Raw genomic sequence first — 23,642 nt, 5'->3', positions numbered from 1 at the left:
AGAGATCAGCCTTTCACAGAAGCAGTGCCAGCTGCTTCTGCAGTCGAGGACCACTTAAGTTGTTGGATTCTTCACAAGATCAAACCTTTTATCTGTTCTGGCTGACAAGGAAACCAAAATAAAATGTTGTCATTTGTTGTTCTGAACATATCTTTACAATCTAAGTAGACCTGAAACTGCTAGAAATGAGGCATTTAGAAACTAGGTAATTTATTTGCAGTTTCTGCTGAGAATTCATAATTTTTAAGCAGGTTCTTCTCCCCCATACATATACCTTGAACATCCAGGACATCCTTTTAGATAGGATGATTTTTTAAAACACAGAACTTCAGTTAGCTGTTGATGTCTTCTTGGGAAAATTTTGGTGGCATCCTGGAATCCTTATGGTTCTCTCCTGATTGTCCAATTACAGCTTGGCGGGTTTTTTTGTTTGTTTTCAAGAAAAGCATCTTTATTGTAGGAGAAGAATTCTGAAATGTGCAAAGCAATGGTGGCATAATATTCAAAGAAAAAAAAAAAGAAAGAAAATGTGGTAACTGCTGGGTTTATTAGGTGATCTTAGTTCTTGTTCTGAGGATCATGTGTAGTTTTTATGCCAGTTGAATAATCTGGGGAGAGAGGAGGGCATTCAGGTTTGCTGAAGTAGTTTGGATACCCAAGATGTCCCGAAAAATATTTGAAAAACACATAAATCTGTAATTCCTTGAGTTGTGATTTGATTGACTGTTGCAATGTTGGCTGGAGAGGGAAGGTTTGGTGAAATGGTGGGAGGGGGAGTTCCCAAAACTTTGCAGTGTTGGACACGAAGTGATTGACTGGAGAGTCTAATAATGATAAAGTTGTCAAGAGCTGGTAGCCTGTACTATGAAGTAAGTAACAGCAGAGTTGACTTTTTGTAAGATTCTTTGAGGGACCATTACAGCCTTGTCCCTGTGTTTCAGCGTTAATGCATAGGGTTGTATCTGCACAAGTAGAAGCTGTGGCTGCAGTGTGTTGCCTCAGAGGTACCAAATAATTCCACTTGGAAACCTTCTGCTACTTTCTAACAACAGAACTTTTTCATTAGAAAATGTCATTTCCATCAAAACCTTCCTGTCTTTTTGTTTTTGGAGGGAGGGAGCTGTTGATTCTAAAGCATTTGGATTTTTTGTTGTCCTTTTACCAAGAAAATTCAGGTCCATTCTTGGGAGAGAATAATGCCATCTGAAATGGTGGTTACAGAGGTCATTTTGAAAGCAGGAGACCAAAAGCCAAATTCAAACCAAGGGCTTGAACCTCATCTCAGTGGTGCTCAAGTATTTTTAACCTGTGAACTGTTGGGGATGAATGGATCGCGCTCTGCTTTTGGGAAGTCATAGTAAGTGTGTGAGATGTTTGGGGGAAAAGTGGTTTATTTTTATATTTTCTTTCCTTAAGGTTTATGTAGTGCAACAGTAAAGCTCTCAAAAAATTCACATTACTTGATTCAGGACTACAGCTGAGAAGGAAAGTTTATCAGAAAAAAGTGAGGTTTTGTACAGCCTTATTATTGATAAATTATTTATGAAATGTGTCTGCAATTGTTCCTGATTCTGGCATTGATATTTTTTAATTGTCTGAGCAGAGAGAGGGAAAGCAACAGAGGTCTCCTGACACACTGTGAGTAAAGCAAGGCTTTGATGAGAACTCATCCTGAGTTCCACAGAGAATCCAAAACCCAGTGGATCCATTTTGAAGGGTAAAAGTGGAAATTGAGAGGGTAGAATTAATGGGAAATTCCAAGAAATACAGTGGGAAGGTAGACTTGCTTAACAAACTTTTAAACAGAGAAAAGTGTGATAATCTAGAATGTTTATCAAGTAACACTAGAAAAAATAAAAAAATTGGTTTGAGTGTCTAAGTTTCCAAAACTAATTAATTGCTGGAAACAAAAACACTTGTTCCTCTGAAGTGGATTTAACAAGTCATTGTAATTAGGCATTAGAACTTACACTGTGGTGAAATTTAGACTTCCTTTTGCATCCTTTACAAAGTGAATGCTGCTCTGATACTTTTTTCTTACACGCACAAAAAAGAGAGTTTGAGGACTCTCTGTCCTAAAACTGCAACAGCACTCAAAGTTTTGTCTCAGATACTTGACTGAGGCTTCAAATCAGCTTTTTGTGCATCTAAATGGTAATTTTCCTGGTGCTTATGTGTTGCTGCTGAGGAAAAAGAATTTGCATTTCAGAATCTGGTTGGAGATTAGTATATCTTGTGAGTATGTAGAGATTTAATTCCTCACATGGGCTTCTTCAGGGAGGGGAGTTATTAAGAGGTGTCAGACTAACAGCATTCTTGGTAGTTGTACTGCTTTGATGACTTTCTCTGTTATCACTTCCCATCAAAGTAGGGGAAAATACAGTAAAACAGATTTAAGGCTGGCAGCTCAGGTTTAATAAACATTTGTCAGAAGGCAGTTGTTGCCTATGTGCTAAGAACAGCTCTGAATCCAAAGTATTAACAAAGCTGATCCAGTTCCTTTCTGGAGATGATGTGGGGGAGTGAAGGGAAGTGCCTGCTCCCTTCTTTTTTTCCTTCTCCCTCCCAAAGGGCAACAAATTGCTGAGTAGAAACACTCTGTTCAGAAATCTGTATTAATGGGCTTATTCATATGCAGGAAAATACATTGTACATGGCATTTTTCATCTTTAGGAAAATGTGCAGCTTGAGTAATGGAGGTTCATTAAACCCTATTCCAGCTTTGCATGAGATCGGTTATCCATACGTTAACTTCAGGAAAATGGGTAGGATACTTACTAATAGGGAGAAAGGCAGTGAGACTTACTTACCAGTGGAAATAGTCATTAAATATCACACAAATATAATATTTGAAATCCCCGGGTCCAATTTATTATCTGCTTTAAGTGCTGATGGCAGACATTAATCCTGTTATGCAAAAGTGACGTCTCTTGCTGCTGTTACTGCTTCTATTTACATGGATTTCTTTACTATTTTATTAAAACCTTGTAAGAAATAATCACGTTCAATCATTTTCCTTTAATCTGATGCAGATGGACAAATGCTGAATGGAAGGATAGGCTCTGTTGCAAAGACAACATGTGAGAGAAGGTAAAGTTTGTTGTGCTAACAGGAGCTCTTGTTGGACAAACAGGAGTAAATACACATTCCCTAAATATTTTTCCCAGGCTGAAGCTCTGGAGGCTGAGGTGGCAAGTGGGATGGGCAAAGATTCCTTCTTTCCCTAGCAAAGGCTTCCAAAGTATTATAAATACTCTTCAAGTCTATTTAAAGTTCATGACTACTTTTAATTCAAAGAAAATTATTTGTAGGCCTTAAATCAGTTACTTCAACAAAGCTGGATTCCAGTTTAATAACAGAAATATTGCTAAGGCATAGAGTGGATGTTGAAATTTTTTAACAAAGTCTATATTTATTAAAAAAATAAAAATAAGGTAAACCTTTAGAAATGATAATTTTTTAATCTACTTTTTAACTGAAGTGAGGGAATTGATTAATTCTCTCAAGATAGGACAGTGAATAGTTCAGTCAGGAAAATCAGAGGAGGCAAAATGAAGTTATCAAATTAAAATATGTGGAATTAATTTGTGTTTAATTTCTATCGTGAAATGTTAGCACCTTTTTAAATGTGATGTGACTGATTACACAGTGATAACAGACATAAATAATATGAGCCATTTTGGTAGTAGGTAAAAATGAAAAACTTGGTTTGGTGGAAAACATGATCCAGTTGCCTCCATGAATTTAGAAACTTTAGAACACGACAGTGGAAACTTTTCCTGCTGCATTAATTGCATCATCTCCCTCCCACCCCCACCAGAACAGGGAAATAGCAAAAGTCAATAGCATAACTGAATGCCGACTTCAGTGCAATCATGAAACATGCACATAAATATAAGGTTTTCTGGCTATTCTGTGTCTTCTCTTCCCACTATTATCGACTTTCACATGTAGGTTTTTCTCTCACCACTATAATGGTCCTACTTACTGTATGGGAGAAGTTTTCTTGATGCCTTTCCTTGCCATCCTGTGGCTCCAGCAATATTAAGAAACTCACAGGAGAGGATGTAATAACAAATAACCCTTTCCAAAGGCTTGTTGCCACAAAGTTAATGACAGGACCAAATTGATTTACCTTATGGTTTTTGCTCTGTTTTTCTGGGTGAAGAAGAAGAGGGAAATTGGATGGTGTAGCCTGGGAGGTACATGTAAGACAGCTTAACTAAAAGCTTAATTCATTATCCCTAATGTCCCTACTTGGAGTCAGGTGGCAGAATCCACATCTCAGGAGTGTAGAAGTTGACAGAAGCAACTCTTCAAAAGCCAATTTACATACAAACACCTCATAAAAAAAAGAGAGAGATTCTTCTCAGATGTTCTTTCCCAGCAATTCTCTGTTGCTGTTGTCATTCTGCACTGTCAGATAGGCCAGCATAAGCTTTAATCCTAAACAGCTCAAAGACATTCTTTGGCACAGCTGAAGCTGTCTGCCCCTGTAATTCATATTGTGGAGAGCTTTTTAAATTTAATTTTTTTTTTAACCCACAGAATGTGCCTGTTGAATTTGTCCCAAAGCTGTCATGTAAGTGGTGCTGTCTTGTTAGTTAAAGAATAAGGCATGTTACACCTTTTTTTTTAGTGGAAATTCTGAATTTGATGGAGAAATATTTTCATCTAGTTTGATTTCTGGTTTCCTGTGGATGTTTTACATAAATAATCTTCCTTCTGGAAAAATGCAATTCCTTATGTTTAAATACATATTTAAAATTTGACAGAAACTTTTTGTGGAGTTCTGGTCATTGCAAGTGATGAGGAATGTAAGACTGACAGGAGCAAAGGGATATTCCCTTGGTTATGGCCTGCAGTAATCCTGTGTCCATGGTATGGTGAACTTGGCATCTGTGCTTGCTGAGTGCTGCTGGCTTGGCAGCAATCCACTAAATCCTGGCAAATAGATCTTCACAAAAACTGAAGCAATGTATGAGAGCTGTTGTTATATTTTATATCCTGCTTCCTACATTTTCCTGTTGGTTGTCCTTAGGCTGGCAGAACAGTGAGAGGCACTGAGAGAAGTGTCATTAAATAGAGAATAAATTGGTCTTTCTGCATTGGGGTTATAAGTAAATAATCTGGGGTTGGAACTGGATGATCTTTAAGCTCTTTTCCAACCCAAACCATTCTATCATTCTATGAACTGATCTTTTATTTGTTTTCTGTTGGATGGCACCAGTTCCACCATACTAATGTTTCCTGTCAATTTTTCCTGTTCATGTGATCTCTTGTAGGATCTGGATTAAGGATATTAAAATGGTACTATTCACTTTAAACAATAAATCCACAATTCCTCTCACTTTATTCTGTGATTACCATATTGATAATAAGTTGAAAGTGATTTTGCAGTTGTTCTTGCCTGCAGGCATGTATATTAAATATATTTCAAGGTTTCCTCTGGTGGAAAGAAGTAAAAGCAGCAGTATTTGAACTTTTTTTACCTATATCCATAGCTCAGTTTTTGCCTACAAGATGGTAGCAAAAATACCTGAGTAGGCTCATAGTTGTAAAGAAATAGATATTTAGAAACATGTAATGTGGGGATGTGGTTACACCTGAATGATCACTGAGAATTTAGTGATTTAAAATCTCTGCATATATGATTCTCTTGGTTCTTTTAGGCACAGAGAACAGTCAAATTGTAGAAACAAAGCATGAAAAATATTTTGTGTGCATGTTATATCTGAAGTTATCTTGTTGGACTTTCCTATTGTCTGTTCTCAATTAATTAATTAACTATAATAATCTGATAGGACTGAACTGCTCTTAATGTAGGGCAGAAAGGCCAGGGTAGCTCAGTTTTAATACCTGGTGCCTCGTTAACTTGAAGAGCATAATTTAACACAATTTGAAAAATCGGCATATGTGTACTTAAGCAATAATTAAGGCATTGTAGACTCTGTGGAACAGGTGGAGATGTAAAATGTGAAGTTTTCCATTTACAGTTATTTGATTTCTAATGAAAATTACTTCAGTTGCTAATAAACAACTTTGCACTTTGCCTCCCCTGCTGTTGTGTGCTGCCACGGTGGAGCTTTTTATGTTGGTGACTGCATCAAATATTTAAAATAATTGCTAAAATAGGAGGTAAAAAGGGTGTGTGTGTGTGTATCTGAACTGTAGCATCTCTCCATTGAAATCTGTAGTATAATTGCACTATGAAAGTCTAATATAATTTTAGTAAGATGCAAATCTATCGAGTGATAAAAGTTTTCGTTCTGTTCTAAGTACATTTTTAAGTTGTTTGTAGCCTTAATATTGAAGTTTGCTTAAACCACTTCAGTAAGATTTTAGCTTTTAGTAACTAATGGTTTGTTAAGTAATGATTAAAATCTGTCTGACATTTTGTTGGCTAGATATTTGCTAAATTTTTAGTGATAAGTGTTAGCAAAGAAAGATCAACAGTTTCCAAGATCAAAGTGAAAAAAAAAATATATATCCTTTCCCAAACTGAAAGTAAAAACGCTCTTTCTGAAAGACTTTTAGGATCTACCTCTATTGCTAGTCCAAACCTAACTGTGTGACTATGGGTACAGAAGATCACAGCAAGGGCTGTGACCTGGTGGATGTGCCATTTCCTGCACAGCTGTATTTCCTCTGCAGCTCCTCTGACCAGATGCTGGAGAAGAGGATGGATTTAAATGTCAGAACTGAGAGCAGCAGCCTGTGTCCTGTGCCTGGGGTGGAATAAAGTTTCCTAAATTGGAACAGAGAAAAGGGAAGGGAAAGGGGAAGGGGAAGGGAGGGAAAGGGGAAGGGGGGAAAGGGGAAGGGGGGAAAGGGGAAGGGGAAAGGGAAGGGGGGAAAGGGGAAGGGGAAAGGGGAGGAAATGCAGAAAGTGAAGAAAGAAAGAGAAGTTTGTGAGGGTGTCACACCAGGTTAGTTAGAAACAGGAGCCACATAATTAGATGCAAGCAGCAGAGGAGATTTAAATTTTTGGGGTTTTGGGTAAAAGCAGAATGATTAGGTTTCTAGCAATCAGTGTTTTCCATTCCTGAGTCCCAGCCTCCACTGTGATGACTGAGCTTCCTCTGGGTGACCTTTAATTTCTGTCCCACTGCACCTTTGGCCACTGTCCTCTCATCTAATCACTAGATGAGCAAAGCCCCCATATGGTGCCCGTAAGTGATGCAGTTGGAAGTTTCGACAGGTCAAAAAGAACAAATAACTGTTGGGCTCTCACTGTGGGTTTTCCTCCAGTGGGAGCAGTGATTTAAACCACTCTTTTATTATTCCCTCTCCCCTTTCCAGCCAGATTTTCACAAACATTTGTTGCATTTGGAGAATTTGATCTGTGAGGCAAGTTCTAAGGGTGGCTGGCAAAGAATATATGTATTTTTTTCCTCTTGATCAAAAACTCAGAAGTGGGTTGACTTTCATGCTCTAAGAAAAGCTGATCCTTTCCATTGTGCAGAGCATGAGGTCAATGGGAGGAGATGAAGTTCTGTTTGTCTTGAGACAAAGTTCTGTTTTCTTTGTTGGAGCTAGAGTTGTATTTCTTTATAAATCAAGTGGAGTCAAACCCTACAAAGAACAAGCAATAGCTGGTTCACCTGGACTAAAGAAGATCTGGGCTTGAGTCCCGAGTGTGTCAGACTGCTCAGACCCACACCTTATTCTGCTGCTGAATGCCAAGAACCTGGAGGATGGAGTAATTCTCCATCCAAATCCTCCGAAACTATTATTCCTTACCTGAGCCAAGAGACAGATGCTCCCTACATCCTCAGGGATTGTGGTATGCAGATGGGGATGCTCCATTGGAATGATTGGCACATCCACCAATTGAGTAGCTGGGGATGTTGCTGGGGCTTCCTGCTCTCCCTGACATAAAATATCATCCTGTATCCTGGAGAAATAATGTCTAACAAAGGCTTAATTTAGACTAAAACGTATCAACAAAAGATTTGCTTTAATGAGTGTTTCACTAAAACTGATTTCATGGCAAAATTCTGAGCAGAGGAATAGTGAATGTTAAATATGTGCACTGGGAAACTACATTTTTAGGAAAACTACATTTTTAGGAAAAAGATTGTTACCCACATGTTTTCTAATTTATCTATCTTTTAAATTAAAAAAATTTTTAGAAGGTATTTTAGGGACAGATAACAGAAATAAGAATTGAGTGCTACTATTGAAAACTAGAGTTGCTATTGAGTAGATTATATGATCCTTTAGACTACCATGTCCAAAGCACTGTCATATTTGTGGAAGAGCTGGTTTATACCTCTACTCAAATATCATAAATTCTGAAATACACTTAAAATTAAACTCTGTACATCTTTAGTTACTCAATTGAGTTGAAATGATAAACCAACATTTTTAACCTGTCTCCAGGACCTAGAAAATAAAAACTTCATATTCCCAGAAATTGCATGTCAATGTAACCAGTGAGCTGTAGTTGAATGTCAAAGGAATGGGGCAATAAGTAGAGATTTCAGTTCAACATTCACTTAATTAAGAGAAGTAATGGCCAATTTAAAATATGTAGAATTCTCTCACTTGATCAGCTGGTATTTGTAAAGTCAGTGATTTTTCACTGCCACTAAAATTTTGGGCTAAACTGGCCATGCTTTGACAAAATAGCTGAAAATGATGATGCAGGAGAGCTCTTAAGATGGACATTTCTCAAGCTGTTTTTCAGGTAAGTAAGCAAATAATTTAGGCTTAAAATAACTCAAGGACTTAGTGCAATTAGAGAAATGGAGAGGGAGAATATATTTCAGAAAAAAAGGTAGAGTTGCCACCTCCTTTTTGATATTAATGAGACTGTAAAATAAAGTGGTGATTAGTCAGGATTTTTAAAAGGATATGTGAAAATTAAACTGTGGTTCACATCACCTCTACATGTCCTTTCTGTAAAATCCTAGAAAATCAAAGTTTCTCACTCCACAATGTATTTTTAAAGCTCTTGGAGAAGAATAAAGTGGGAAGATGTTTCCAGAAAAACTTTATGCCTTTGTTGAGGCTTCATTTGTTTTGAGACAGAACTTTAAACTTAGTTGTAAGACACCTTATACTAAAGGCATAAAACCTTTTGGTGTAAAATTTTATAGGAATTTTAACACTGAGGATTTCAGTGCTCTTTTGTACCACGTAGACTTTTAAGTGAAATACCTCTGTAAAGCTGAAATGAACAGTCAGGGTTACTCAGACTTCTTGTGGTTACAGCTGTATTTAGTTTCCAAGGAATGCAGGACAGGAGGATGATAATTCCAAACAATAATAGCAAACAGGGTGTGATAGAAAACCTGAGAGATCCCTTAAAACTAATTTGAAATTCATGGTTATCACCAGTCCTGAAATCACCAGTTTCTTCCCTCGATTTCATAGTTTATTTTTGTTTAAACTCTCTGGGCAAATCAAGTTACGATCTGAAAATGTATAGTGAGTTTAATAATTGTTTTAAAGACCTGCAGTGTCAAACTGCAGCCTTAAAAGGCTTGTGACACATTTTTAAAGGGTTGATAAAACACTTTCTGTTTGTTTTATTTTTTAACTCAAAGTGTGAGGAAAGTGTATTATAGAAACACAAGGGAAGAAAAGTGGCGGTCTGAAAAATAAAAACTAGACACAATCCCAGTATGGGGGAACTGGAATGGTTTATTGAACACGAGAACACTATTTTAAAGGTATCTGAGGTTGGACATGTTAATGAAGGGGACAAGCTATGTTAATTATGGAATTACACAAGTTTTTACTGCAATTTCTAAATAGTTAATTTTTCTTCTAGTAAGATTGCATGGGGGATAGAGGGATTACAGGGGTTTAGACATGGTTTGACACAATCATCTCAAGAGTCCTTTCTGATTTCTGCTGGAGCCAGGCTTGATCCATAAGGTAGAACTTTAACAGGTCTCGTGAGAAGGGTCCAGCTCCTTCAGATCACGAGGTTTTTGTCAGCCCTTGTTTTCCTTTGCTGAAAGCTGGGTTTGGGCTCCTACAAAGAAATCTTGAGGAAGGTGGATATAACAAAATTACAAAACTATGTCTAAATAATTTATATGTTAAGGTGATTAAGGAGAAAATTCCTCTTTCTGTGTGGTTTGATGGCTTGAACTGCAGCTGGTTTGGGGTAGAAAAATACAAATCCACACAGTAAGGTGGATAAATATTCTAGTTCCATAAACATATGTGTTTGTACAGTCTATTTGCTCAGGGCTCATAGTGGGAGCAATGAATATTAATATTTTCATAGTGCAGCCTTAAGTTGTTCAGTTGCTTGATAATTAAGACTGAAAATTGCTACTGAGTATCAGGTGTAAGTGAAGTGTTCTGTAGCCCAAAATATTAATGGGGGAGATGGAACATCTGGATGAAATAGTTTGAAGGACTCTGTGTTGTAAAACTCATGTTCTCTGCTAGAAGGACACCTGCCTGCATATTTTGTGATGGTTTTTGCTTTGTCATATGTGATATTTGGATTGACTGTTCATTTATAAAATACAAATGAAATTAATTAATATAGAGTAATGAAGCTTTTACTTTTTTAAGCTCATTTTGCCACTCTCCTCATCCCCCATGCTTTTTTCTTTCCTCCCTACCAGTGCAGATGCAAAAGAATAATAATATTTGCCTTTAAAAAGGCTATAATACTAATTGTGTTCTGTGTGTATATATATATTCATATATGGATATCAATATATCCATAGATATGAGTGCATATGTATCCTATATATAGTGTGTGTATATAAATTCATTTAGGATTATGAATTTACCATTGAAATTTTTTTCCCCTTCATATCCTATGATAGGATATATAACATATGTAAGATATATAACACAAAATTAAGCTTTCACTGGATTTCTATTTTCAGGAAGCTGCTTGACTTTCTGGTTTACTATTTCAGTATTTTACTTTAATTGTTGCAGTTTCAGCAACTTAAGGTGAAAACAGAGGGAAAAACCAAAAGTACTACTGGCCAAATCAATTGACTTGAAAAGTATTACTTTAGATTAGCTACCCCCTTCTCCTACACAGCAAGAATATGACATCAAGTGTATTTAAAAGCTGAATAAAAGAATGTGGACTGAGAAAGACGAAGTCTCTTCTTTGGTTCTGCGTAAAGAAACTGTGTAGCTACTTTGCAATTCTGTTATGAAATTTAATGTTCCTCTTTTAAAACCTGTGTTTTTTTAAGATTTATAGCATAAATCCATGGAAATATTTTGCACCTTTACTTTCTTTAACATAGGTTGCTTTTGTGTAACTATGATTAATCTTTTAGACACCTCTGTCAATCACAGGCTGGAAAAAGCAGCACCATCTTTCTGATTTCCTAATTCTCATTGAATCACATCATGACTGATATTTGTGGCTTTGGCAACTTAGTGAGGAACTGCTCATTTTTTCACCCAGCATATCAAGTAGTCAAAATCCAATAAAGATTTGATTGCTTGTTTAAAAGTGTGAATGAAACACCTCTTTAGGTGGAAGAATTTCTATTCCCCATCAGGTTTTACTGTAGTGTGTCATTTCCCCACTGTGGAGTAGAGACCTGTTGGATACAGGAATCGGGGAATATCTAAACATCTTTTCAAGCATGCTGCAGTTTGACACATCCCTCTTTCATCAAGAAATTTCAAAGCAAAATCTACAGCCTTGCTGTTCTCCTGATCAAAGAGCTCTACGTGATGTTTACTGAACTCTGTAGGAACAGCACTGATACAGGAGATTGGGAAGACAAATATGCGAATATAGGAATGTTGTAGGAATAGTGCTGAAGCACCTTTTCTTATTTTCCTATTCCTTTACTTGGCCAGCTAAGGAAGACATGGCTATGGTGAGTTCACCCAGAAGAAATTAAAATATGCCCTTTCTATTGCAGTTTGAAGTTATTTGCCACAAATTATAAAGCCAAAGAGGAACCGAGTGCAAGGAAGAGTAATGGTGATCTTTTCTTACTTCTCAGGGGTTTTTTGCTTGAGTGCCAGCTGTGCCAACACAACTAACATTTGGCTGCACTTCCATATGCAGCCCTGATTTTTTAACTGAGTTTTTTTTTGGTGAAATAGCAAAATGACTTGGAGAATTTTTAGTTCTATTTGATTCTGTTCATCCCTTCTCCATTGTATTTTAATTATTGTACCATCATTGTACTCCTTGAGCTTCTATCTTCAGCTGCCTAGTAAGGAATTTATCAACTTAAAGTTTACTGTTGCCCAGTATTTCTATTGTAATGATGGGTTGCTTCTTCCCTGAGTATAATGTTGAGGTACTTAACCATCTATTTGAAAATACTTTCTTCCTCCCAAACATATCTTGCTATAAACTTCCAGATAAATATTTGTTCTAAAGGAACAATCCTAATTTCAGTCATTACATGACTGAAATTAGGATTGATCTCTGCACGTGACAGCAACATGTGGAAGGTTCTCTATTCTTGGCAGGGAGGTTGGAACGAAATGATCTTTAAATTCTCTTCCAACCCAAACCTCTATGAACATATTACAGGTTCCTGTGAATTTGAATACATGGTTGGCCACTTCTCAGTGTTTCTGTTTGGGTTCTCAGTGGATTGGGCAGGGACAAGTCTGTGTGTTTTCATATTTGCTGTGCACAAAACCACAGTCACTGGTGTAGCTTAAACCTCTTGAGCAAGTGATTACTGCAGTGCACGTTACACCAGAGCTGTGGAGGCTCTTCTGTGAGACCCATGGATGGATGATCAATGCCTGGGAAACTTGAGCAATCACATACAGAGCCTTCATTAATCTTGAAGGCCTTAATTACTAGGATTAGCCAATTTTCCTGAAGTCATTAGAGTAGATGACTATAAATAGTAATGTTGACCCCTTCCAGCAATAACAGCAAATGTTTTCCCACTGGAAGTTTGCTACATCTTAAAGTAAGATACTCTGTAGACATAATTTCTATTTTGTACGGTGCCAGGTCACATAACTTGCAAAACAAAAAGGGAAATACTTGGAGAGAATATTTTTGATGTGCCTTTAACACAGATTGACTGTCAGAATATGCAGAAAAGAGCTTTTCATCTTGAACAAATTTCCCAAATTCCCTTTTGTGGATTTGAACATAACCACCATAAAGTGGCTGTCTTAGCCTGAAAGGAATTAGTGTGACTGCATTTAGACACTGCATATAAGTTTGTGGAATGATTTAGATATCATTTTATCACACCGGGCAGAGTATTTGATTGTTCTAAGATGTAGCTGCGAATTCAGCAGATGTTCCGAAAAGATTGCAATTGCAAGAGTGCTGAGGAGAGGGCATGAAAATGAGCTAATGAAGAGATTTAGATTTACTTGGCCAACTAAAAGAAGTGATCTTGGAGAGAGTAACTTCTCATTTGAGGTAGAGCAAGCCATGTGACTGAAGGGGTTGTGGGCTGAGGGGGCTATTCACTCACTTGTAACTCTGATTATTTGAATTTCTTTTGTGAACTGTCAAATAACTCCTGCCTTGGAAGGCTGAGGTCCAGTTTGTTGAAGCTGAAAAAATTCCACTTAGATTATGTTTCTAGGAGATACATGATTGCCGAGAATCAGGAAAATAATTCCTATTTAAATTCATTTTTTCTCTGCCTTAGGAAGAGATTGACAATATCCCAAATAGCCACTTTGTTTCCAGATAATGATGATAATTTTCAGTGGAGTGTACTCTACGTGCTGTTTTTCAGATTGAAATCAGCAATGATATACTTGATACAAACTTACCTAAATACATCCTGTAGTTCTGGTAGTTTCCATCTCTGTAATTTAGTATTTTAACTTGTGGAATAAGTCATGCTTTAGGAGAGGGTGTAGTTATTGTAGATGAGAAGAGGGAAGCTGGGTTTCATGGGTTTGCCTCCATCAGGAACCTGTGCTTCAACCTTTATTTTCTTCATGCAGATCTTTATGAAGGACCTGACATTTCTACTTCCTTCCTCAAATATCATCCTAATGGGCTGTCAGCAGAAATCCTTGCTGTTTTGAAAAGCCTACACAAACAATGGTTGTTATGTTGAATGTAACAGTGCTGAGTTCAAAACTCGTGTCTGACCATGGGTAAATCTCTGTATTTCCCTTTCTCCATTGGCAAGATTGTAAAATTATGGAAATAGTAACAGCTCTGCACGGTTCTTAAGTTGTTAAAGAAGCTATATGAACTGACGAACAAGTATATTTTCTAGTATTTACTGTTTGAATGAAGCAAAGATTTAGATTGACTGGGGTTTTTTGACCTCAAGTTTTTATGATTGTGTTTCATGCAGAAATATTCTGCACTTGGTAGGATGTCTTTTGCATTTAACTTTGTATACCTATTAAAATTTGGCATATCACAAGCAGCAGGGACTGTTCAACCTCATGTAGAGCTGTGCAGAGCACTGAAAGCATCTGGGGAGAGATGCCTCTTCTTGCTTGAGCTGAGCCCTCTGAACAGGCTTCTAATGTAATGTCACCTTCATTTGTCACTGGTAGCTCTACCTTGTTTGAATTCTGCTGCTAAGTATTTACAACACCTTCATGATCAAAGAACTGCTGCCAAGAAGGCTCATGGTGAGAAATTTTGACCTACTTTCACATTCAGCACCACTTTGCCTGCCAAGACAAGGTAGACTGTGAGCAGACCTTGAGTGGAGGGATCCACCCTGACTCTGAGACAATAAAACTCTCATGGCAAAGCAAACAAAAAGCACATTGCAAACAGCCAGGGGTTAAAATTTCCCCCTCTTCTGCCCCCTCCTCTTGGGAATTCAAAGTGACTTTGCTGGGAGAAGGGGTGTGGAAGTTGCAAGCTCAGTTCACTTTTATGTGCTTACTGGCTTTCCATCCTTTTTCCGCTGCTGGTTCTTCACTCTGCAGCACCAGGGGATGTGTGGAGAATCAATTTGCTTTCTGGTATTGCTTTAAAAAGTTTTAACTGCTCCTACCATAAGATTATTGCAGATCCCCTTCTCCTAGTACACAAATAAGGAAAAATGGCTACACATCTGATTTTTTCAAACCTATATTTTTACTTTACAGGTTGTGATGTTGTTTTCATTATGTAGTACATGACTGATACCCTATATTAGTAAGCTATATTTGTCAAAAATAGAGATCAGTTTGTGTGTTATCTTACCAAGAATCATGTTGTGCTTCTCTTTCCTCTTACCTCCCCATTACATGTAAAACTCAAAACTTTGTAAAATTTTGGGAGTTTAGTATTCTCACTTGATATATCTAAATTGAAGTATTAAACTGGGTAGTTTATGCAATAAATGTGCTGTACTGAAAAGAAAATCATAGGTGTTTTTTATACTTTTAGTCTGAATATTACTTGAAAATGCCTATTTATTTCATTAGCCAAGTGTGGAAGGACCTTAAGATGCCTGTTGTTTTAGTTGTAGAAGCCTAATATTGATCAGGGCAATTGATCTCAAGTTTTCTGAGCACTGTTTTTGCAACTTCAGCCTTCAGCTTCTTAAGGAATGATATTACAGATTTGTTTGGTTTTGTCAACAGAGATGAAAGAATCAGAGCAAGGTTTGTGGAGGCACTGGGCTGATAAGCTTTTAATTCTGTATCTTAATGAATTGAGGGGAGAGTGGGACTTGGGTAGGGGAGAGGTGTTCTTTGAACCCTTGCTGTGATCAGGTTCTCATCTGCCTTCTAACCTCTATTAAGCCATTGATTGGTTACAAGGAAACTTGAAGGAAATGGTTCTATTAATTTGACTGAGTGTTAAGAAAAAGGCTGGAGCCAGTTTTGCTGTTGACTCTTCAGTGGATGAAGACAGAGCTCCATCTGGAAAACGGGAGTGGTGGAATGAAGGAAATAAGCCAATACACTGGCAGGATCCGTGAGCTTTTATAACATCAGGATGGTGATGGACAACTTTGGTGCTCCACTATGGGCTCTGAGAGTTGCATGTTCCATCCCACCTTGATATCCCTGAAGAGGAGTGTGTTTGGCTTCCTCAATAAACGGGCATTTTCTTGTTATGTCCTTTCCATAGCAGGGGTATTCATTGTTAGAAAAGGTAATGTCTCAATGATACAGTAAATAATAGTAGGTTGAGAGACAGTGTGCAAGAGCTGTTGGTACTTATGGAGATCATCTCTTGCTCACAAAGTCACCATTGTGGTAGTTTTAATTCTTGTGTGGTGTTAAAGATTCTGTGATTTGGAAGCCATACTTACATCATTGCTTTAGCAGTAGTGCGAAATTTCGTCCCTCAGAGTTGGAAAGTCACCAAAACAATAGTCTATGACACATGAAAAATCTGGAGTTTGGAGGCTGTCCATTGGTGTCCTGATATCATCATCTTTCTCTTTGTTCAGAGCTTTAAATAAAAAGGTCACACCAATTTTTCTTTATTTAGTTTCCTCCTCCCCTCTGGGATTATTAATGGCTGGCTCTGAAACAGATCTGGTCTTCTTTTGCATGATCTGCTTTAGAGACTGGATTCTGTATGAGACCAGTGGTAGCAGGAGTTGGGTGGTAAAAAATTAAGAAAAGAAAACTTGCTCATACTTCTTTGTACCTGAAATAGTTCTGTAGGTATTTTAAAGCAGCATGGCTTGCAGTGCTTACAATCCATGAACTTAACCCCTGACACTGCCTTTATTGCTAAAAATGTCATGCAACTTGTGCTGTGCAATAATTTTGTAATCATAAAAGAGCTTTCAAAATTTTTTTTCTGCCTTTTTTACTTGGAGATTATTTTTAGTAACCTCTTATTTAATGAAAGGTACTAATGTAGGGTTTTTACAGATCATTCACTGTATCTGAAAGGTCCCATTTTAATGTGTATTTTATGCATTTTCTTCATCTACCATCTACTTTTATCTCAGCCAATGACAGCAAGATTCCTAAGGCTACTTTCTCTTTAAGGGAACACTGCTTACATAAATAGTCCTTTACACCATCTCCTTGTTTTATGATATTAATTGTTTATCAGAGGAGAGGAAATATTCCTTAGAAATGTGTTTTTCCTGCTTGTGCATGCCTTGTTACTATTTCAAATTATGCAGATTCTTGATGCTGTGGAAATTTGTGCTTGATGACGCCAAGGCAGCTGCACGTTGTTAGCATTGTAGGCTGTCAGATGATCATGTGGGATTCTTGCAGCATGCAACATTCAATAGGATTGAAAAAGGGCTTTTGATGCAAGGCATAGCTTTCAGAATATATTTGTGCCTTTTAGTTAGCTAATAGAAAATCATAATTTATTATCTTTAAATTTAAAATGCTGCCTCATTTTTCTTCTGGTTGGTTTCATTTTGGCTTCACTAGAAGATGCATCTGGTACATCCACGATTGAGGAGTTTATTAATGATACTGTCGTTCAGTTCACTTACTTTTTTTCCTTTTAGAGTCCTAGCTAGCCCACAGATTACATGATCACATGTTCATCCAGCCATTCATATAGAACACAAACCACCATGCATGATTTCTTCTTCCTTCTTTTTCCTCTCTGCCTTTTTTATTCCTTTTAAGTTGCTTTGTCATGTTCTCTTTTATCATCAAGCTCGGTCTTTGTCTTCCCCTCGCTGCTATTTGTTCTGTATTTTCCCATGCTCGGTTACTGCAATATTATTTGATTAACGGGCTGTGATGATGATGAACCTGCACACTGGAGGAGCAGCTACTACAGTGGTGATGAAGGGATGTAATAATGGTCGCTATCCTCGGAATTCTCTCTACAGTGACTGCATAATAGAAGAAAAGGCAGTGGTCCTGCAGAAAAAAGACAATGAAGGATTTGGATTTGTGCTCAGAGGGGCAAAAGGTATGTGATTCTGTGTGTGTGTGTGTGTGTGTGTGTGTGATGTGCAGTGGCATGAAGAAATTTATACATCTTGGAATATAAGCAGGAATTATTCTTGGTGCACTTGGTTGCTAGACAACAGGATTCTCTGTATGCTATACTACTCAGATGGATTTTAGTGGCTTCTGTTTGAAGCAGTTTGCATTTTTACATAGGAGAAACACCGTATAATCGTTTGGGGGGAGAGAAAGTTTTGTATTTTTATTGTGCTGCTGTATGTTATATTTTGTCATTAACCTGTTTTGTCATGCAGTTTACCTAACTATGGGAAACCTGCTTTCCTTATAAAACCTGCTTCTTTATTTCATATGTCAGTCTATTTAAATAGGTTTGTGAGTAGGAATAGACAAGAGAGTGATGTTTTCTTTAAATTAGGTGTGGATCTTCTGCAAGGTGACATTGGTGCAGTTTTAGTATGAAAATATGATTTTTTTTTTATATCTCCAGAAGCTGCACGTATGTTGCATGGCCTCTAGTGTGCTCATTTTTAAAGCTGATCATATGTTAAACTGCATGGTACTTTCCTGTAGCCTAAAATCTATAATAATGGCATTCTTAAGAGTTAAAAAAGGCATTCTATTTAATGCTCTGCTTTTTAACTTTCAGTGCAGTTTGCTCCTTTTGTATTTAAAAGAGATATGTATGATGGTATGTCCCATCTCTTGCTCCCCCTCATTTTACATGGGTTCTCCCTTGCCTTGCTTGAGCATGAAAATTGTTCCATGTCTTCATTCTTGGGACATGGTTTCTGCTCTCCCTGTTCCCCACCCCTAAAGCAGGGCCACCATAGATTTTCAGGGTTGTAATAGCTTTTCTAGGCTTAGCTAAATAAAATTTGTAGAGTTGTAAATAGGAAAGGCAACAGCACGACCTTTTCCCTGAGCACTGGTGGGAGTTATCTGTGCTTTGAGCAGAGGTTACTCCCTCTGGGTAAGCCCAGCAATTCTCCCCAGATTTTCTCTGGAGCAGGGAAGGCACCTCAGGTGAAAGACCCAAGGACTTTCCTGCTTGTCTGTGTACGTGACACAGGGAGAGGGAGAGTTGTTACAGGGCCAGCTGTGCCTCTTTTCCTAAAAAGTGATTTATTTTGGTCTCTTCTTTGTTACACACATCTATGTGGAGAAGGAATAATTCTGTTTAATCTTTGACATCCTTTCCCACCCCACCCATCACCTCCCCCAGTTGGGCCAGGAGCTCTCCTCTGGCTACAGTACATAATTCATTTCTAGTTGGATGTTGCCAGAGTTCCAAGCATTTTGCCAGGTGCACAAAAGGGTTACTTGAACTAATACTGAATATCCTGGAATACTCAGGATCCAGCTATTGCCCCTCATACACCTTGATCTGGTTTGGGTCAGTAAAGAAGCATGTGTTTTCCCCTCTGAATTGAAGACCTGTGGATTGCTACTGCAGAGAGATTTCACTCTGTCCCCACATCCTGATCTCCTCTGGGATCCTCTTACTTTCAGCACCCACCATTTTTTAACCCTAAATTTGAATGACCAATAATAGGCCTGTAGTCAAGTGGTATTTGCAAGCACTCCATAACTTTCTTTTTTTAATGTGGTGTTTATTTTTAAAGCTGACACACCAATTGAAGAATTCACCCCAACTCCAGCCTTTCCTGCTTTGCAGTACTTGGAATCTGTGGATGAAGGGGGAGTAGCATGGCAAGCTGGCCTGAGAACTGGAGACTTTTTGATCGAGGTAGGAGATCCTGAAATTTGATTCTCAGTGTTCTGTTGGGGAAATAGGGATGTTCCCACTGCAGAATTGACTTTGGAAAAAGTGTCTGATGCTTCTGAGCAGGAAGTTCTATGGACTAACACTGGTAATGTGCTTCACTTGATCTATTTAAAAACCTCATGCAGCATTTAGGAAAGCAGTTACAGAGAGCAATGGTCAGCTTGGCTGGGAATTTTCTGCTTGTTCTTTTTGTTCTTTGGGAATACACTCAGAGATACTTGGGAGGGTTTATTCTTTTAATTAAGATATTTAGATTCATTTCAATATTTACTGTAGGCTATCAATTCTGTTTTCTTCTAAGTATTTTTAGAGAGTAACCAAAATTAATGACTTTTTCTGCAATCGGAAATATCTGAGGTCTAGAGCTGTTTAGTAACCATGGAGAATAAAGCAAATTACTTTGGCTTGAAATTGAATTGTTCTAACAGTGCACTGTAAATACAGAAAAGAAGCAATGGATGTTATTGCAGTATAAATTGCCTTATAAAAAGGAGTATATTTAAATACTCCATTCATACCAACAGTACCTCCACGTTTGATATTTTGGAGGATTTTTGGTCAGTATTTTAGGTTTTGATTAAATAGTTGGTTCTCCTTTTGTGTTACTGGGCAGTTTGTATCAAAATAATGATTTGGGATTTTCTTCCTCTTCCCCTCCACAACCTTTTCATGACCAGCCAAGGGATGCTATGATTCTGTTCAACTGGGTACTGAAAATAGATCTTTTGGGATGGATTGATCGAGTCTTGTCTGTAAGATCTATTGATTTAGTTTTATTTTATGCTTCCTCCTTCCATCACATATCTATATTGGGAAAGTATTTGCTGGTGCTACATTTATTTCTGCAGAGCCGCTCTTTCCACTGGGGAGAGGGTATAATATGCAGATTTTTTTTTGTTGTTGTGTGCCTTGAAATCCCATGGTGATTGAATTTAAATAGTTGCACACTTCTTCGCAGTGGAGCAATGAAAGAACTGGCTTTGCAGGCTCCTAAAGGAAATAGATGTGCTTTTTTATCTCTGCCTTCAAAGTACATTTCCCTTACTGTTTGTTTACTTAAGAATAAGCATTTAGCAAACCATTAAAGACCAGCTTAAAAATTGTACTGTTGTGTTCTCTAGGCAAGGATCCTTTCAATGCTATCATTATTGATGTTAGGTGGGGCTTTTTAAACAGGGCTTTATTTTTAGAAGTTGATTTCTTTTTAGGCTTTTAGGAAGCATGCGTAGTCTCTATTGGCAGATTTCACAGATAGATTTGATGGTGAATAATGTGCAATTTAATGGAGAGCATTACAGAATGACAACTATGCCTATGGATTTTTTTAAGATCTCTGAAGGGATGCAAGAACTCGTTCTGCACAAAGCTTTACTGCTTTTTTGGTAAATGAGGGAAGAATGATAATTAATTGTCTAGACAGTTTACTCCTAGCCTTAGCATAGAAGAGCAGTTAAACATGCACATCCATTGCTGAATCAGGACGTTAATCCATACTCCAGCATATCTGTAATTAATTCCAAAAGAAGCCATTATTACATGCAAATAAAATCCATTTCTGTGTAATTTATGTTCATCGGGGTTATTCCCGTCTGAATTTTGCAACTTATTATGAGGAAATGCTAATCCTGAGAAATTACAACTTTGCTGTTGCAGAAGACTTTTGTGTTGGAGAAAGGCAGGATTTTTTTCTATTTTACGACAACGTGCAGTGCATGGTACTGGCTGTGAGAGAAAGCCATCTTTGAAGGTATTTACAGTGATGCAAAAGATATTGATGCTGAAGTATAAGTGACTGGTCCACCTGCACTTCTAGGAATGCCAAACTCCTTTATTTCTTATGTTGAACCCAGAAGATTTCAATTTACATGGTACAGTTAGTCTATCTTAGTGCTAAATGATTTCTCCCCTGACTCTAAAGTTTATGCTGCCATGTGTGAGTGCCAACTCAGCCATTTTTAAGTAATATAATGCATTCATCATAAATGTCACATGGATAATGAAAGAGTTAATGGGCAACTAGGATCCTAATTAGTCCCATTTATAACACTTGCAGCAAGTAACAGGCTTCAGAGAAGGGAGAGTCCACTTTGGCAGGGGGCAAAATGTGAGGGAGAGCAGATGTTTTACTCCTGCTTGAGGAGGTTCAGTGGCTTGGGGTCATGGAGATAAGAGAAGCCTCACTCTGGAAAGGCAGGTTTGACAGGAAGATAAATCCTTTCTTTGGAAACAGGAGAGATCAGGAGGGTAGGAGAAGACAAGGCATCATTTCTTCATGTGTAGTTCTGGTCTGGAATCTTCTGAAGGGAGTAAAACTTCAAAATCAGCTACGAAGCATAGTGATAGTTCAGTGTTGGAGTTGATGCATGTTGAGCAGAACAAATAAAAGATCTATACAGAAAAGGAAGAAAAGGTAAATGGAGTAGGTATTAGCTGGAACAAGGCTGGAATGATATCCTATGACTGAATTTTTATCAAGTGTACAGGTTTTCTATATTAAATACTTTAATACTGATCTGTCCAACCTGTACAATTAATTTTAGCATGAGACTTCAGACATCAATGTTGCACTTGCCTTTGGAAACAGTGTTCATAGAGTCTTCATGGAAATTTTTGACTGTATATGTTTTTTCTCTTTCCTTGAAACCCAGTCATGTTTTTGTGATAAAAATTGTGAAGTGTGTAGTCGCTTTCCTGGATGAGCACAGATCAAATGGACTGGAAATGTGCATGACTACTTTTAGAGCTGAAAGACTGAGGTAGAGACAACTGTCATTAGATATGGATTTTCCTGAGCAATGGATGCCAATCCATGTCACTTTTTTCTTAGCTTTGATAAACAATCAGAAAAAGAGGATGGTTGTGATTTGGCTGTTATAACCCTATTTGTTATTTTTCACTATTTTAGTTGATGTTTTCTTGAATCTTGATATCTGCCAAATTAAAAAGACAAATAAAAGTAAAGCAACATATTAGAGCAAGTGCTATCCAACCTAGTAAGTTTCCTTTAGAAAGGGATTTAAAAACCTACAACTATCATTAATTCCAGAGCCTTTGTAACTCATTGATAGTTCATCAGTGACTGGATTTCTACACTGCTCCTGTTCAGGTTTGTAAATGTTCAGAGAGTTCTGCCTTGAAACATGACTTCAGGAATTCTCTAAGTTGGGGGTGTGTATTCTTTGGAGATTTGCTTTGCTGACATACGCAAGCTAACTCTCTTTGAATAAAGAAATCCATTAAACTGGAAGACCTCTTTTAACTCAAGAATAGTTTGGGGGGGGGGGGGGGTTAGTGTGGTAGGATGTAGACTGTCTTTCTAAATTAAAACCCAGTGGGTTATTAACTATTTGCTGTTGTTGTACTCATGAGTGTGCAGCTGTTTTGCAGGTGTTGCATGATTTGATATGTGTTTTTATTTCATGAGCATCTCATGCAAACAATAATGTTATAATATCAATACTCAGAAAGCACAGTTAATTCTGCAATATTTTACCAGAATAACACTTTTGTTCTCTAAATGAGGCATTGAAATTTGCATTATTGTGCCATAAAATCTCTTATTTTTCCAGATAAATGGAAATGTTATTGTCTTTGGAATAGCATGGCTGCTTATTTACATTCCAATTAAAATGTAAACTAGGCAAAACTGGTGAATTATTCATTTAAGAAATCAAAAGGCAAAATTCAAGGTTTAATTTGAAGATCAAAACCAGAGATGGTAATAGAAGAAATTTCATCATTTTACTGCAGAACTCTTCAGTTGGTACTTATAGTAAAACATGCAAAGTAATATAATTGCCTGTATTTTTTTAACCTCAAGAGCTTATACAATTTACTAGTACAAACTTTTCTTCAAGTAGTGATAGGTGAAAAATAGCCATTTTATTGCAGACAGCATTATTTTATCATTGTATTAAAGATATCTATCCTCTGACTATATGTAAAAAAGAGCAATAAACATTTAGGGAGACATTTAAAATATCTGAAATATTTTAACAATTTACACACTCAAGTAACTTTAATATTTAGCAGTAGGTCATGTGTTTGTTTTATTCCAGCTCTTTATGCAAACTTCAAATCTGATCTGGAA

General features: G+C 37.3%; 1 protein-coding gene across 1 annotated transcript in view; it reads left to right on the top strand.

Annotated features, from left to right (window-relative positions):
* The window catches only part of SHANK2 (SH3 and multiple ankyrin repeat domains 2), a 336,358-nt gene that overhangs the window by 183,898 nt on the left and 128,818 nt on the right, over positions 1-23,642 (top strand). The window contains 2 exon segments of the mRNA XM_032692371.1: positions 17,685-17,767; positions 19,389-19,513. Of these exon segments, the coding sequence (XP_032548262.1) occupies positions 17,685-17,767; positions 19,389-19,513 (208 nt within the window).

This window comes from Chiroxiphia lanceolata, chromosome 6 (genome assembly GCF_009829145.1).
Source record: "Chiroxiphia lanceolata isolate bChiLan1 chromosome 6, bChiLan1.pri, whole genome shotgun sequence".
NCBI classification, from domain to species: domain Eukaryota; kingdom Metazoa; phylum Chordata; class Aves; order Passeriformes; family Pipridae; genus Chiroxiphia; species Chiroxiphia lanceolata.
This window is presented reverse-complemented; position numbering and strand designations above follow the sequence as displayed.